Source organism: Meleagris gallopavo, chromosome 1 (genome assembly GCF_905368555.1).
Source record: "Meleagris gallopavo chromosome 1, MGAL_WU_HG_1.1, whole genome shotgun sequence".
Classification (NCBI taxonomy): Eukaryota; Metazoa; Chordata; class Aves; order Galliformes; family Phasianidae; genus Meleagris; species Meleagris gallopavo.
The window spans coordinates 126,853,238-126,870,486 of record NC_139404.1 but is presented as its reverse complement, the minus strand read 5'-3'; the positions used below and the strand labels follow the sequence as shown (position 1 = coordinate 126,870,486).

The 17,249-nt window shown below is 40.2% G+C and overlaps 1 protein-coding gene across 4 annotated transcripts; it reads left to right on the top strand.

The window, feature by feature from the left end:
• Window positions 1-7: 7 nt before the first annotated feature.
• ASMT (acetylserotonin O-methyltransferase) lies at window positions 8-13,240 on the top strand. Of its 4 annotated transcripts, none has more exons than XM_085213071.1 (9): window positions 8-4,646; window positions 5,563-5,734; window positions 7,647-7,821; window positions 9,021-9,150; window positions 9,784-9,852; window positions 10,326-10,444; window positions 11,168-11,308; window positions 12,269-12,391; window positions 12,628-13,240. In XM_085213071.1, exons 2-9 carry the CDS (start codon window positions 5,663-5,665, stop codon window positions 12,837-12,839), a joined length of 1,041 nt encoding a protein of 346 aa, XP_085069197.1. In that variant the 5' UTR covers window positions 8-4,646; window positions 5,563-5,662; the 3' UTR covers window positions 12,840-13,240. The 4 variants fall into 4 exon arrangements, with proteins under 4 accessions (XP_085069197.1, XP_031413424.2, XP_085069204.1 ...); XM_031557564.2 differs by having other exon boundaries at window positions 5,550-5,734; XM_085213078.1 differs by having other exon boundaries at window positions 8-6,613.
• The last annotated feature ends 4,009 nt before the right edge of the window (window positions 13,241-17,249 follow it).

The following is a 17,249-nucleotide window of genomic DNA, read 5'->3' as shown; positions in this document are numbered from 1 at the left end:
GAAAGAATCTGGAATACCGGCAGGCTTTATAATGGCTTCTAGAAAATTAAATATTACAATCACTGATATTTTACCCTCTTCTGGAAGAATATTGTGATGCTGATTTCTTAAAGCTTATCTGACTGCTTATATTTGCAGGACTGACTTTGAGGAGCTGATAAAATTAGTTGGTCTTCATCTTCTTTAACATTCATTAAGAGTTAACAACTAATAATTATCAATGACATCCCAAAATGCTCCTGAAGTACTGAATTTATACTGATATGGTGAATATTGGACAGATACTGACTAACATGTAAGGCTACTCTGTCGACTTCACTCTCACGCATTTAGCTGCTAGAAATCCAACTGTGAGAATTTCTGCAAAGGTATCTGTCTGCACGTTTTAACTCCTGAAACTGGACTATGAGATTTATGTACCAGTGGTTTCCTGACTCACACTCCTTGCATTAACTTGTCGTGAGATATGCGTTACTTTTGCTGCGTTGCATCAAAGTTATATATGTATTATTCCATTTGTTAGTGTTCTTATTTATTTCCCTTGCGAAGTGACTGGAAATAGAGATTTATATCAGCATTTTTATCAGAAACGTGGCTGGAAGACTAGCTTATTCAACTACTTCCTATACACAAGAATGCTCCAAGCAAGCCCTTCAGTCTCTTGTTGTGAGACTTTTCATCTGCTTACTTCTTGCCATGGTAATTTTGATAACGGGCAAGTCGTATTGCCAGAAGTAATCAGGATGAGTGAGAAGTGGTTATCACTTTTATATGGATATAGCCAGGATTATATCCGTATTTTTTTTCTAATTGAGTCTTCCTTTGTAGAGTAGGCTATTCAGTGACATAAAATAAAGGGATATGAGTGATTAGGTTGTGCTAATAAAACACCTCAAATAACAGTTTTCAAGACACTATTTTCACATGATAAGAGTAAATGGTAATTTTAACACTGGCTTCCAACATAGCAAACATGGGATTGTGTAGTTGATGACTGATCAGTGCAATCTGGACATCACACCAGGTGTCAGCTTTAGGGCAGTTTTGAACACATCATGTAAGAGACTTGCAGCGGCTCATGTTTAAGAGCAGGGGTACAGGTATTAGTTAAGGCAGCAATTAAACTGAGTAGTTTGGTATGTGCCTTAATTTATAAATGGGTAAGGAAAAACAACTGCTGTTATCTTGCATTGTTATACAGGTTAAATGTTTTTTTTTAATTATGATTAAAAGAAAATATATGCATTGCCTATGTCTGATATGCTGCCTTTGAGGTTTGGTTATAATCTGGATGCAACAGTCATTTCATTAAGCTTATGTTGTATTATATTGATATATTGGTCCTTCTCCAGCCTGACGAGGATGTTAATTGCAGAATCTCTTTTGCTGCATCACAATAAATTCACAGAGCTGTCTCTAGGGTGTGTACAAGGCTGCAAACTGGTTGCAGTTCTTCCTTCAGTATGGGGTGTGCGGAAGCTATCCCATTGCTGTCTTATGTTCTTAGGTGTAAGTATCATTTTACTGGTATCAAAAGGAAGTGTACCAGTATTTTTCTGTTGTACCTAATCTGAAGACTGAAGGCCTGTAATGCATGGCTGTTCGTGTTTTTTTGTTTTTTTTTTTTTCTAATCATAATACAGAAAGCACACTGTACCAATTTTCCTCCATACGCTATATGCCCCGACGGCATCTCCTGCTACCTTACAATAAATCTGTAGATTAGTTTTGCCATGGGAGTATGTACAACTTCTGAAAGTATAAAGCTGTTTGGAATGTTCTTCAGTTGATAACTAATCTAGTCACATGTGCACTGTGGCAGCTGTAAAGTGAGTTCCATCTGGTCTGGGTGGGATGCTCAAGAGTGCCGTCCTTGAAACAACTATTTGTAGGAGAAAGCAAAGGGTTGATAGTGTGGGCTTACTCTGGGCAGTCTTCAGCCCAGAAGTCTCAATCTGTCCAGCAGCAAGTACCTGAGCAAGTGTTTATCATCTTGCAGGGATAGATCTTCCCTGCAATTCTGTGCATGACTATGGACATATGCCTGAGCAATCACTAGGAGTGTCTGCTACTGTCTACCTTAACCAGGAAAGGGAAGGGCTGTCAGTGTCTTTCCCTTTTGCTATCTGCCCTGAATGTTGATCACAAAGAGCGTAAGGCTGTAACAAGCATTTGAGATGTGTCAGCAGGTGATAAGAGGGGTGCTTACCCATGCCAAGCCATGAGGAGACTTGTCACTGAAGCTCAGTTTGGAAGTAACATTGCTTATGACTTCAGATACACTCTCAGTCAGAGTTTCTGCTGAGAAAGGAGAGAGAGACTGAGCTGGGTAAACAGGATTTCCTGCCTGCCACAAATGTCTGCCAGTACTGTATGTGATGTAAACAGGAAAAACTAAAACTAGCTGGTTTTGAAACTGGTGGCCAAACATGAGAAGAACAAGAAATGAAAAAGAAGAAAGTGAACGTTTCATTGAAGCTGGATGTTCTGACAAAGAATAAGTATGATACTGTCTTGGCTTGTTAGCACCAGCTATTATCTTAATGAACTTCCAGGCCAACAGACACCTGATAATAAACTCAGTATGTTCAGAGGCTGAATGTTAGTGAGAACAGTTGTTTCCATGGCAGTGTTACAGAAGCTTGGTGGTGGTGTTGTGTCCCCGAGACTTATTGCTCATAAAGTAAGTTGCATGCATGAAAATACTGTCAGCTGTCATTTCTCACCAGCAGGCACATTAATTTCACTTGAAATACGCTTTATTCATTAAGAATTTCTTTTAAGCATTATATATACAAAAATGGTGTTTTGTTTTTGTCATATTTGTCTGTAGTGCAAGGATAAATGTATCACCAGAACAGAAACCTGAAGATAAAGTATCAGCTTTAGCCTGAATGTGATCTAAGTGCTATGACAAAAACCTTGATGGGGTTTTCAGAGGCAGAAAGCCACTGCAAGTTCATCTTCATGAATGCATTTTTAGCTTAAGAGGAGCTTAAGCTTTAAGCCCCAGTAACAGTTTACTTGGAAACAGCAACACACTGCATGTGGCTCTAGATCAATCTGATGTGAGTTATCCGTAACCCTCCTCCCCTATATCTCGCTGCTGGTAGTAATCCCATTAGGTGATTGCATCTGGTGTCCTTGACAGATGGATTTAGTCAATTGAAAAAGAACTCCAGGTGGTTTAATCGACTGTGTGGTTGTTTTATAACCAGAGTCTCTTGTACCTACAACTTTGCCTTAAGTGGAGTGGATCTATGGCTCATTACTAGGCTCTATCAGTTATGTACATAACCATCTTGTTATTTACTTAAAGCATCTCAATTCTTGTAGTTTTAAGTGTTTTCTTTTCCTGTAGAACTGTCTTTAGATTGGGTCTGAGGAACTGGGGAGAATGGTTTTAGATTTGATGAAGTGAATGAATTTTGCAGAATCACAATTACAATATGCATTACCTAAATGATAGCTGTGATTAGTCAATATCTTTTGGGTGTAGGGATAGCTGGAGAAGATGCTCATTTTTTTTTTTTTTTCCTAGTGTAGCTGTGTTATTGGAATCTGTTGTCTAGTTTTCCTTCAGAGAAGTCACCTCTTGTTGTATCCATCAGCTTGCATTTAACAGTCGCTGGCAGGGAGGTATGGTTCGATCTGCAGCATTCACAATACAAAACCAGCAGAATCTAACCTGTACAGACACATCAGGCAAGGCTATAGCACTGCACTTGCAGGCTGTGTTGTCCAGGATGGTGAACTCTGACTGTTTGTACTGTTTAAGTGAGCTGTAGCTTTTTTTATGTTTGGCAGAAGTGTGTTGCTAATGCAGTATGCCTTGTGTTGATAGAATATAGGAAACATAGATAGTTTTTGAGTTGTGTACAGAAGGGAAAAAGGCTGATAACCTACTTCAAGATTTAGTTACAGTTAGCTAGTCATATTTCACTGTTTTATTACTGACTGAAACAAATACAGTATTTTCTGGCTATAATGAAAGGAACATAATAGAAAATAAGGATTGTCAGAAGGATTACATAATGGAAACTTTCAGATATTAAAGTTTTGCTGCATCCTCAAAGTGGCTAAAAGGAAAGCATAGGAAACTCTGAACTGGCCCGTTTCTTCTATAAATGAGGTAGGATCAAAGGAAAAGCACTGAACTGGCCTTCTGCGGTAGCAGATAAGTACAACCCTAATTCCTAGGAAAAGGAGAACATCAAAATTTTGTGTTGGGACAGTGCTATAAGTGCACTTTCTTAAAGATGCACTAAGATAAAGCACACAAAGTGTTGAGCTGCATTGTATTGCTCAGTTTTTGACTGTTAACCTTACTGCTGAAGCTTCAGCATGGAAAAAAAACTACAACTGGAAAAGCATTATTTTGTAACATGTTGCCATGGCCAAATCACCCAAGTCAAGTTCTGATTTAATATTATTGACTGAAGGGTCATTAAATGTGTAATATAAAAACTGTGATTCTTTCCTTTCTAGAAAGGGCCTGCTTTTACAAAACGCTGAGGGCATGATGACCAGCATTTACAAGCTGGTGTAATGAACAGTGAGGCTGATGATGAAGATGACATCTATTTCACATCTGTCATTTGGAGGTCATCTCATTGTCACCCGCAAAATAAAGGAAAACATGAGGAGTAAGTTTAGTGGGTTTTTTGTTTGGTTGGTTTTTTTTTTTTTTGTAGACTTTGCTTGCATGACAACTGTCAGAACAAATTCGTCACTGTGACAAAGCAGGACAGCAGACAGGCTCTTGTAGCTTCTCCTTGGCCTTGCTGTTTCTGTGCCTATGGATAGGGTGTGCTTCATGGCAGTCTGTGGACCTGTGCTCGTCACAGCACTTCTCAGGTTCCTTCCTGTGTGCTGTGCAGTAGTTATGCCATTCTTTAACTTGTATGGCTAAGCCTTGATGCCCTAGGCACGCTATTCTAATCTGAACAAGTCCCTGATTCAGTGGGATCAAGGTAAAGGCTGTGTGTGTTCTAGCTCATGATGATTGATAGATGAATGAAACTGGGAAGGTCAGAGATGCTGGGCTTGGCCAGGAGGATGTCCAGACCACTCTGAACTGAGTGGATGCTCCTTTACTCATAACCCATGAGAATGACCCAGTCTCACTTTTGAAGAAGCATGCCACCAAGTTATCTTCTGTCCTCTGGTTCCATTTCATTGGGCTTCCTGCACAAGGAATGTCTCTCAGCATCAAGACATCAGTGTGATGGGATAGAACTGCTTTTGAAGAAGCCTAGGATAAGACTCGGGTTTGGTTTATGAACTGGTGCATTATACTGAGTTCAGGTTCCTCATATTTGCTCTGTAGTGAGATCTTCAGAGCTCATTTTTTTCCTCAGACATGTTCAACTTTCAGTTGTTTCTGAAGTACCATCATGTTAATTGAGCACTGAATCAATGGTACTGCTTTAATCTGCACCACTTCTTAGCCTGGTTCTTCATGATGAAAGATGCAAAGAAATAGTTGGGGCTGCCTAAAAAAAACTGTTGAAGGTAAATAACTTAGCTTATGTGTTTGTTAACCAAAGTGTTTCTCAGAAGCAGTGAGATTAAGTGGATCAGCTGGTGTGTGGTGCCTAGTGGAAAGAAGCTTATTTAAATTAAGAGGAGCAGAGAATCTGTGCCTCAGTACTAAAGGAAGATGGACTCCACAGAAGACCTTGACTATCCTCAAATCATCTTCCAATACAGCAATGGATTTTTAGTCTCAAAGGTAAGAACCATAAATCAGTCTTGGATAGAAATCTTAAAAGCAAAGTGAAAGAAATACTCAAGGATCTCACCTTAGTTCCTTAATCTAAATCTTTGGAAAGAAAATTGTCTCATAGGAAATATCCTGTCTCCTCATCTAGCTGTGAAGGAAATTTGAGAAGACGAAAGTTTGAGAAGTTTGACTCTTCAGGTTATAGCTAATGTTTATTGAGATCCCACTGACCTTTGGAATATTGGATGAGCAGATCTTGTCTCTGGATGAGGCTTTGAAAGCACAGTGCTTTATAGCTGAGAGCTTGTTGTCTGCCTCATATGAGCAGGCTCCTTACATCATGGGATTTCTTCTCATTTTTTTGTGTGTTTGGAGTTTGAGAGCCAGAAGACTGCCTTGCATTTCTGCCTTTTCCCTTTTCATACCCAACAAATGCCAAGATTTTTCAGATATGTTCTGTGAGAGTTTCCTTCCTTCTCACATGATTTTTTTGATTTATATTTTGCAGAAGGCAATTTTTGGTAACTTCCATTTTTTGTCACTTTTTGATTTTAAAAGGATGGTCTTCTTTAAGGCTATTTTTTCCAGACAGCATCTGATTAAGGAACAAGATAAGAATGAATAGTTGTAATTTCCTTAGCACTTGCTGATGTTGTTTGCCTTTGCGCGTGCACGTGGGCAGAAAAATCCTGTCTTCCAATGCAGTGGAGGTTTTTTCTTCATTTACAACTCTAGTTATCTTTCTTACTGTCTTCTGCTGCATATCTAGCCAATATGGTAACAAAAGGAATACACTTCAGAGGTCTGCAAATGCATCCAAAGGCTCCAGAAGTGCAGAACACTTAGTGAAGAGAGGAAAAAATAGATGATGAGAGACCTTTCTGCTTGGTGAGAAATAAGATTGCTCAGCACTTTCAAAATTAAAAGCAATACGATGTTTTTGAGAAACAGTCTCAACTTTGGTTAATCCATGCTGTTCTTACTGAGGGTAAGAGTAGCTTCCTTGGACGTTATCAAATCACTGTAGATATCAGTAGTCCAATGAGCTGATGATGTTATGTTTTGGGGGCTTTTAGGTGGCCAATGAAATAGGTTATCTGTTACTTACAAACTTGACTGTTTACAGCTAGAGAAGGATATTTTTCCTGTTATGTATAGTTGTGTGTGTCTGTCTGTCTGAAGGCTTCTCCCTAAAGCTTATACACACACTTTCATTCTTTTTGAAAAAAGAGTGCATTTCTGTTGGCCTGAGCAAGGCTGCCATTTCAGTTGAGAAAAAACTTCCTTCCCTAGAGACTCTGCTGTAGCCATGGACTTCGGTACCTGAAAATAAATCAGTCATGTATGTGGGCCACAGAAGGTCCACAGAGTGGGATATCCGCCTCTTCCCTACAGCATATGTTCAATAATTAGTTGAAAGGGGAGGAAAAAAAAAAAAGAAAAAAAATGAATGACCCCCTCCTCTGAATGAAACCAAACCAACAAAACGTAAAGCCAGCAAACTCACAGTCTTACCTTTTCTTAAGTTCTCCAGGCAAAAACAACAATACAACAAAAAAAAAAAAAAAACCTCCCAAAACAAAAAACCAAACAAATGAGACATGTAAATATGTTCTGAAACAAAGGTACAATCAAGAACACTCACAACCAAAGAATGGCCCTTAAGCATAAACTTTGTGAGCCTGAAAAATTGTTTGGTTTGGCTAGTAAAGATAAAAATAAAACATAAAAAGGTCACACTGTAAGAAATCTATGGCATTATCAATGCTTAGAGAATATTCAGGTGGACTTATGTATATGAAATAATATTTTTTTTCAGGTAAAAAAATATTTTATTATGTGTATATTTTCTCCAACAAAGCAACTTTGGAAATGCAATTAACTTTGGTGCTTTCACCTGACCCCTTCCTCTCACTTCCAGGTTATGTTCACTGCCTGTGAGTTAGGAGTGTTTGATCTTCTGCTGGAGTCAGGACAACCTCTATCTTTAGATGTCATTGCTGCACGCTTGGGTACAAGCATCATAGGGATGGAAAGACTTCTGGATGCCTGTGTGGGATTGAAGCTTTTGGCAGTAGAGCTGAGACGAGATGGAGGTAAAGAAGGAAGACAAAGGGGAATCACAGAATGGTTGAGATTGGTAGGGACCTCTGGGTTCATCTGGCTCGACTCCTCTCCAGCAGGTCCACCTAGAGCAGGGTGCCCAGATCAATGTCCAGGCAGCTATTGAAGATCTCCAAGGAGGAGATTCTACAGCCTCTGGGCAGCCTGCACTTTTTCACCTGCACAACACAGAAGTGCTCTCTGGAGTTCAGAACTTCCCGTATTCTTGTTTGTGCTCCCACTGCCTCTTGTCCTGGCACTGGGCAGCACAAAAGAGAGCCTGGCTCCATCTTCTTAGCACCCTTTAAAGGGTAGAAAGAAGAAACGAAAACTCTTAGAGTTAATGATTTTGAAACTGAGGTCAAGTGTGAGGAAAGGTGATACCTAGTCTTAGGCTGGTTACCATAGCTTAAAGAAGTGAGCATCTAAAAGAGAAGCAGCAAATGTCAGCATGATTGGAGGCATGCAGAAACTCTCTCCTGGGATTTTCTTTATCTCTAAACTTCTTTGTGCAAGAGCCTTAAATGACCTTGTACAAGATAACTATCACTGCAGAGCTTGTCTCCAGAAGAGTCTGATATGTGGGCATGATTTAAAGTTTTAAAACAAAATGTGAAGGCAACTTAAAAGCACATTTGTTTTCCTTGGAAGTTTTACCACTGTGTGAAGGAACCTGTTAGGTTTCTGGTCTGAACTGAGAAGTGACATGAATTCCACCTTGCCCTGGAATCTTTGAGTCCATGTAATCAGAAAAGGCTGTGCTCATCAGGCAGCTAGCGATGATGAACTTTGAAATGTTTGAGTCCTGCTGTGGTTGTGTTTTCTTGCCCTGTTTCAGGCTGACAGCAAGTGCCCCATGAATTCAGGGAACTTCTGACAGCAGAATCATGTAGATAAATAATGAACCTTATGAAATGTTCCTCTTGCTGTTTCTGAGATGTTTGATTCTGAAGAAAACATAGTTAGGTAGTGTTTACCCACGCTGAATGGGACAGTGCAGGTTTCACCAGCCCTCACCAACTCCAAAATACTGTGCTACACATTACCTTTGGAAGAACTGAGTGTAGAAGCAACGTGTTTCTCTATTGGGATATACAGATATGTTCTGATAATGTATATATATCATGCTGTACAACAGGCTTGGCAAGATGATATCATACATGTTAGTAAATATATTTATTTCACCTCTTAGCCTTCTACAGAAACACAGAAATTTCCAATATCTACCTTACGAAGTCAAGTCCCAAGTCTCAGTACCATATTATGATGTATTACTCCAATACCGTCTACTTGTGCTGGCACTACCTGACTGATGCTGTGAGGTGAGGAGGAGGATGTGGGTGTTGCAGACTACTTTGCTACATTTGTGTGTCTCTTCTCAGTATCCCTAGGAGGGACACAGAAGATGTTGGATGGTTCTGAGAAAATAATAACAATAAAAAAAATCTACTGCTGTTGCTACTGCATGTTTGTCCATTTCTCCTCCTATCTCCTCCCTAGAGTAGATCTAGAAAGGACCTCTGTGTGTTTTGGTATTTGGGAAAACACTTGTTCATTGCAGATGCTTTTATTTTTGGAGACATCAAAATAAATGATGAGTAGCAATGCCTAAGGATAATTCTATTGCAAAGGCATAATAGAGTAGCTCAGTATAGGGCATGGAGTCTCACTTATTCTAGTCTGCAACAAATGAACAAACTGGCTATGCATGAAGGTGGTGATTGGTGATCATCACATCAGTTTTGCACCTCTGCCTCAGATGTAGCTCCATGAAGGACAAGACTTTCTTGTTGAAATATTTCACCATCTTTTGGGAGTGGCAGGGATGTCATTACATCCATGGCACAGAGACATATAATCTGTCTACTAACCTCAGCTCCTGTGTGTGTTTGGAGTAAAGAAGGAATCCATGCTAATATGCTTTTTTGTTGTTGTTGTTGTTGTTGCTATTTTAGAGAAGGAAGAAATCAATATGAAAGAGCTTTTGGCATTTCATCTGAAGACCTCTTTAGAGCCATGTACAGGTATTAGTATATTAATATAAATATATTTCTTGTGGTAGGCAAAATTTGTTTTTAATTATGACTGAGTTTTAATATTGTGATGTGAGAATTCAATTCATTAAAAACATCACGCAGTTTTCCCTTCTCAGCAATATCCATTACTGGAACACTTGGATATTTTGAATAGGAATATATAATTTCCTATTATGAAAAACAAATCTCAGGTCTCCCTGAAGTCCAAGAACTAGCAGTAATATACTCATTGACTTTGCTATATTTAATTCCCAATTCAAGTGCATCAGTGCATACCTATTCCTTTTTGCTGCGATAAGTCTCAAACTAGATTTATGTGCAAAAGGAAGATATTGGTTGCAGACAAAATATCAATGCTTAAGCTAAATTTCTTAGTAAGAATTCTATGATAAAGAGTCACTAAGAATACCATGAGTTACATTTCTAAGTTACGTTTCTGTATGTTGTATCTGTGTTACTAGATCAGAAGAAGAAATGCTGAAGTTCTTGGCTGGCCAGAACTCAATCTGGAGTATATGTGGCAGAGATGTACTTACTGCATTTGACCTTTCTCCTTTCACACAGATTTATGACCTGGGAGGTGAGCATCAGTAGATCTTTTCCAAAAAGCCTCTGAATTATTTTTCCAAGCTCGAGGAGGGGAAATAATAAAAAAAAAAGAAACACCAAAAAAAAAACCAGAAGAGCATCTCCTATTTTATATGATGGGCAAAGCAATGGAAAGAAGGGTATATCTCAATCTTGTCAGCAACAGAGGAAGCATTTTCTCATTCTGAATGTGTTTTTAAAAAATATTAGATTGGTGTGAGTATTAGGAGGCTAAAGTTTTTGTCTGTGGATTCTCATCTGTGTGTATAGTGGTTCATCTCGTTGTTTACATGTCAGATTTGCTACTTTCTATTTCCTTGCTTGATATGTTCTTCCAGTGCCAGACTCTTTCCCCTACAGTCAGTGCCATTATGTTGAGACTGCCTGCACTCTCTTCCCCCGTTGCTGCGGAGCACTGCTGAGATTTATGGAACCTGCTAGTCTACCTTACTGCTCCATCCCTCATTTAGCAGCTCTGTTTTTCACTTCCCACCTTTTATGACCCACCACTGGCTGAGGTGCTGTGTAAGGGCTGTAAGAGCTGGAGCTGACCCTGTGGCCACTCCTGTCCTTCCTCTTTTTATGGCACTTGAGGATGAATATACACCATCAAGTGCCATAGAGCTGGATGCACCACTGCTGACATTGCTTTACAGAAGGTGTGCAGAACAAGGTGGTTTTGTTTCAGCACTGATCTACCTTCCTCTCCACAAAGGTGGTGGAGGAGCTTTGGCCCAAGAATGTGTTTTCTTGTATCCAAATTGCACAGTCACAATTTATGACCTGCCCAAAGTTGTACAAGTGGCCAAAGAGCGACTGGTTCCCCCGGAGGAGCGACGAATTGCCTTCCATGAAGGTAGGTGCAGACATCTCTGTGGGCAGGTGCTAGCAGTGGTAGTGTGATGTAGTCCTGCGGGGTTGTGATGGGCAGAGGTTGCCTATGGCTGATTGCTCAATGGGGAGATTGGTGACCAAAAGTGCCCTCGTACAACATTGCCTTGAGTTAGTCACTTATCCAGACAACGTGAAAGTATTGGCAGCCAAAGTTGGCGTGCAGAAGAGCTTAAATATCTTTGAGCACTCCGAAAAGCAAATCTATCAGGGTTGTATTGTCACAGCTTTTTAACAACTGCCATGCTGTGTTGCAAGCTTATTAACATTCCCTTGTCTCCTGTGCAGGCCTCCTAGCAGATGCATGGTACGTCAGATCTGCTCTGAGCAAGGGGTTTTCCCTCCCTGGTTGTGATTGCTAGACTTCTGTCATATTTCAGGCTTTGAATGTGGATGAGCTACCCCATGTTCCTCTTATCCAGTCCTCAGATAGTCTTTGTACAATCTGTAATGAAAATGTGTTTAGGGACATCTTGTATTTAATGTCTTCAGAAATCTTTATTGAAAGGACTTAGTATTGCTTAAAGTTCTGAGAAAGGAAAGAAGCTTTTGAGGAAGGGAAGAAATATGTTAAAGCAAAGATGAAGAAACAGGGGAAAGGCTATATGTATACTGATGTGAAGAACTAGGAGTGCTGATCAGAAAGTAAGATGTGAATAGAAAAATATGAATGCAGTAAAAGCAGTACACCAGATGCTGAATAAAAGGCATGACCGTGTAACTAGTGTTAGGAGGTGCAAACGTGTGTTTTCTCCTGATGGATTTATGGTGTAGCTCCATTTTAATGGGTTAGTCTGTTGAAATCTGATGTGGGTCATGGACCTGGCAAGCCCAGAGTCCTTAGATCTTACAAGAACAAAAGATACTTGCTGAACTTCCTCTTTGTTTCAGGAGTTTTGTGTGGAACACGTGTTTTGCTTTACAGGAGATTTTTTTAAAGATTCAATCCCTGAAGCTGACCTCTACATTTTATCAAAGATACTTCATGATTGGGATGATGAAAAATGCGGGCAGCTGCTGGCAGAAGTTTATAAGGCTTGCAGACCTGGTAGGTGTGAGCTTTGGGGAAAAGAAAGGGAGACTCCCACCCATTAGTTATATGGATCACACAGCTTCAGCAGCGGGGTAGCCAAGAAGTGGCATGCTCCAATGCTTTTGCTCCCTTCTTGTCCTCTGTGATGGAAAAACAAGATTTAACTGAGATGCTGCTGCTTCTGGAAAGAAAAGGATAGGATCTGGTCTAACAACTCAGCAGGGTTTTCGTAACACTCTTTGTTCAACCAGGTGGTGGAGTGCTGCTGGTTGAATCACTCCTGAGTGGAGACAGAAGCGGACCTGTGGAAACCCAGCTGTATTCGCTGAACATGTTGGTGCAGACAGAAGGAAAGGAGCGAACAGCAGCTGAGTACAGCGAGCTCCTTGGGGCAGCTGGCTTCAGGGACATCCGCGTCAGGAGAACTGGAAAACTCTATGATGCTGTTCTAGGGAGGAAATGATGGTGTCTTTTATTCTGTATTACTAAGTACACATGGAGAAATGTGATATTCTTTTCGTAGAAGGCTATTATAGATGTAGCTTTTATTGAAGGAAGTCAACTTTTCTGTTAGCTGATACGTTGTCAGGAGAAGCATTAATAATATACTTTCAGTGTGGATAGGTTGTGAATTCAGCAGCCTGACTAGGGCTTGCCTTTGGATCTGAATAGCAGAGAGAGAAATCGACACCTGTTCCACAATAAATTACCCATGAAAGAAATGCGCAGTGTTGCTGCTAACCACTTTACATATATTTCTTCTTCTTTTTTATTTTTATTTTAAGTTTAACAGAGTACCTGACAAAAGCAAAGATGAATTTTCATTTGTGGATTCCTGCATAATAAAACTGACCACTGTACTGAGCTCTGTTATATGCTTTTTTTATTCCTTGGAACCAAAGTAGTATAAGACAACTATATTATATCCTTCTGGTTTATCTTGTCTGAGTTTCAAGAGAAAATCTCTTTGAGGTTTGGTGATTTTTAGCATGTAAAATGATATATTTTTAAATTTCTTCTGGATTTGTGTTGAAGTTGAGAGAGAGAATTTTGTAGTCTAGCCTGATGATTTGCTGAAACCTGGTGACGTTACTGAGGGAGTGCTGAGGTACTGAAGCAGGTTGCCTTAGAGGTTGTATTTGCTCTGGTCCTGGAGGTATTCAAGGCTAGACTGGATGCTTCTCCATTTCTGTGATTTTTTTAAATTTATTTATTTATTTTTACCTCCTGGACAATAACCACATCATCGGATTCCCTGAATGTTATTGCCATTATTTTTACCATCTTACTCACCCATTTCTTTCAGCATGGTTTTCAACAGTCCATTGTATTGTTTGATTTTGTGAGAAGCCCTGGGCAATCTGATCTAGTACTTGAGATACCAACTGGCAGCTCTGCCTGTGGCGGGGGGGGGGAGGGGAGTGATATAGGATCTTTATGATCCTTGAGGTCCCTTCCAACTCAAGCCATTCTATGGCAGCTGGGAGGGAGAATGGTGCAGCCTTAGCGTTTAGCTGCATACTTGGTAAGTCTTCAAGAATTAGCAGGAGACATTCAGTAAAATCATTTGGTCAAGCACTATCTGCAATAACCCACTTAATTTTTGGAAGCAGAAATACAGATTGCTGGAGTGCGAATCATTTGGAAAAGGCAGGTCATTCTGTTGATGCAACATGAGCACTTGTTTGTTGCATATTTAACTGGAGACTGAGATGGTCTACTTAGTAGCCCCCTGCAGAGCACTCACACTCCCTTGGTTGTAGGTGGAGTGTGGAGAGGTTTCCCTCCGTGGAGAAAAGCTAGCCTGGTAATGTACAAAATCAAATCACAAGGTCATAATGGGGTCCTTATCATTCTTAAGAAAACAAAACAAAAACAACAGGGCACAGTTCATGAACCCCTATGTAAGAAGTGTATTTAACCCAAGTAGGTAGATACATACAGGTTCCTGGAGGAGATGGGGTGGAAGGCTGTGGAGAATTCCCTCACAAGCTGCATTCCCCACCTGAGAGATCTGCAGCAGGAAGGTGACTTTGCCAGGAGCTGCTGCCTGTGAGTAATTTGTTGTGAGTGCTCTCTGGCTAGACAGAGCGAGGTGCTGTGTCCTGCAGCAAGCAGGCACACATGCAAAGTAGTGAAACGAGGCTGACTGAGCAGCCAGTGGGTGGAGTGTGGGGCTGATTCAGGTCTTTGCTGATATCCCCATCCCCACCTTAAAAGTAAAACAGTTCAGAGAGATGTTTTTGCTTATTGGACCACTTTGGTAAGGGTGGCAGTTTCATGCTAGAAAGCAACCTGAAGGATATGGTGGTATCTGTGAATTAATTGCCTTTGTAAGTGAATGAATTAAGTGGCTACGAAAGAACCATCTACAGTTTTTACCAAGGAGACGTTAATGTTAATATTCTTGAATGAGGAGCACAGCAAAAATGGCCAGTGATATACGCTGGAGAGTCAGAAAGTCCTGCATATGCTTTCTTTCATATGTTTTATCCCCAATAAAGTCCCTGCTCACATGTTCCCTTTTGCTCACATGGCCGCACTGTTACCAGCATCAGTAGATAGGACAATCATGGTTGATGTGCTGCTGCATGTAAAATGGTGCATCCTACAACTTTGATGAGTTAGAATTCCTCACGGCTAATGTCAATGGTAATCCTGCCTTTCACCTGAGGGGGAAAAAAGAAGCAAGGGCAGGCTGTTTCAATTTCTCAAAACAAATTCTGTAGACTGAGTACTTCTGTAATGAGCTTATTCACAACAAGTTCTACATATCAGGAACTTACTGCTTAGAAGCTTGAAGGCAACATAAATAGGCAAGATGCACACCTGCTTCTAAAGTACTTTTTAGCTCTATCAAGGTTTAAGCATGCTGGGTCTTTACAGAACAGGGTTGACTTATTGTTACTTTGAATGCATATGAGAATGAGTATTGATAACGACAATGGCAGTATCTTGAAGTTGTTAAATGAAAATCTACATTCATCTTTAGAGATGTGGATCTTTAAAACTACAAAGTAATGTAATTATAAGACTTGCTGTTTCCTTTGTGCTATATCTACTCAGTTTTGATTTTCCTACTCTGTTTCTGACCCCTGTCCTTTCCACTATGATTTGTTCAACTTCCTCTTCCTTCCGAGTCTCTCTTCTCTTCTGTGTGCTTTTGTCCTTTGTTCATCTACTCTTTCCTTCCAGAATCAAGAATAGAGAGTTGCCTTATTCATATTGAATGAATCAATGCCAGAGAAGGGCGGCCCAGCTTAAGACCTGCCTTGACCAAAGCTATACCTTTGGTCTCACCAGAGCCACTTCCTTTTATTTTTTTCTCCTTTTACTAACTGACAGACTGTGGAGACAACCCTCTTTCCACATGAGGAACGCATGCTCAGAAGGACCAAGTTGCTTCCTTTGCTCATGAGGAGGTTGCTTTTGTGACGAGCAGCCAATCTAGGCAGGGCTCCTGCTCATCTCGATGGCAGATACCATCGGTTGGTATCAGTACGTTTTGAGAAACCACAGTGTGAAAAAAGCTTGATAGGATGTCTCTTGCTGCCTATTATTCCACATCATAACGAAGACCCTGAAAGCATTAAGTTGATTGAAGACAGATGCCCCTGGTTTGTAAAGGATTTGCTGGTAGCCAAGGGTCTTTGGGAAGCACGGCTGGGTCTGTCCACCAGGTGTCCTGGACTGCTCATGCTGCTAGAAGCACGTGTGTACAGATAATGTATGTTTATGCACTCTAATTTCACCCTTCAAAAACACCTTATTGTAAATCATCCATGTTTGGAACAATCTCTCAGTGATTATCAGTGATGTGGTAAAAGCTTCCATACAGCAATATGAAAATGGTACAGGTTTTAGGAGAGCACCGAGGTGAATTATTGCTATGTGTTAAAGGCCTATGAATGTCAAACTTTGTACAAAAGGGAAGATGCTGACTAGAATGTTATCTCTTTCATGTCACATGCTGATATGCAGATTTTATTATTTCCAAGAAAAAGAGGCTGATCCATTAAGGATGAAATATCCTCTGTGATAACATGTAAATGGGAAGATCATGTGCCATAAAGCATACCATAACAGCATTGTGGCTGAGAAAGCCATAGCATTCGTTCTCTAGTGGGTGTTTTAAAAGAACAATTGATAAAACAATGTTCTTGAGAAGACAGGAAATACCAGCTGGTGGAAACAGCTGGTTCCCCAGCTATAAGCATATATAATAAGCAAAACATTGTGTAAGCCAGTTTGTTAGAGAAGCTCATTTGTTATTATAGAGCAAATTGATTAGTTTTAAAAGCATGTGATCACAGTGTTTCTCTTTTAAAAAAATTCTGCAGCTACCCGTGCCTCTGAAGAACAACTCTGATACAAAAGTTGCACCTATTGTTGTGCAAAATGAATGTATTTAGTGTAATGTATCTGTGTACATTAGTGTATTCAGTGTAATTAAATCTGTGGTTTGATCATACAGTCACACTGAAGTGAAAGCCACGCTTTACAAGAGGTTTGGTGTTCTGCACACCTCTGTGTCGTGTTCCACTCCCCTAACCTGGCATTTGGAAAGCTGCAGCCTCCATTTGTCCTGAATGCAGGCTTGGCAGCCCTGAGGATACAGCACAGGGATAAGAGGAGAACAACCTGAAAATTCAGGAAATCCTCAGAGCAAGTAACTCCTACAGAAATATTAAACTTATCCATGAATCTGAATTCATGCCAAATTCAGGTAACTTAGAAAGCTTCTTTTATTCCAGGTAGCAATACCAAGCCCTCAAACATGAGGTGTGTGGATATCTTCCATCTGGTAGAAAACAGGGACTTTATAAGAAGTTTTAGTGATTTCTTTTCCTGTGGAACTGTCCTTGGAATAGGT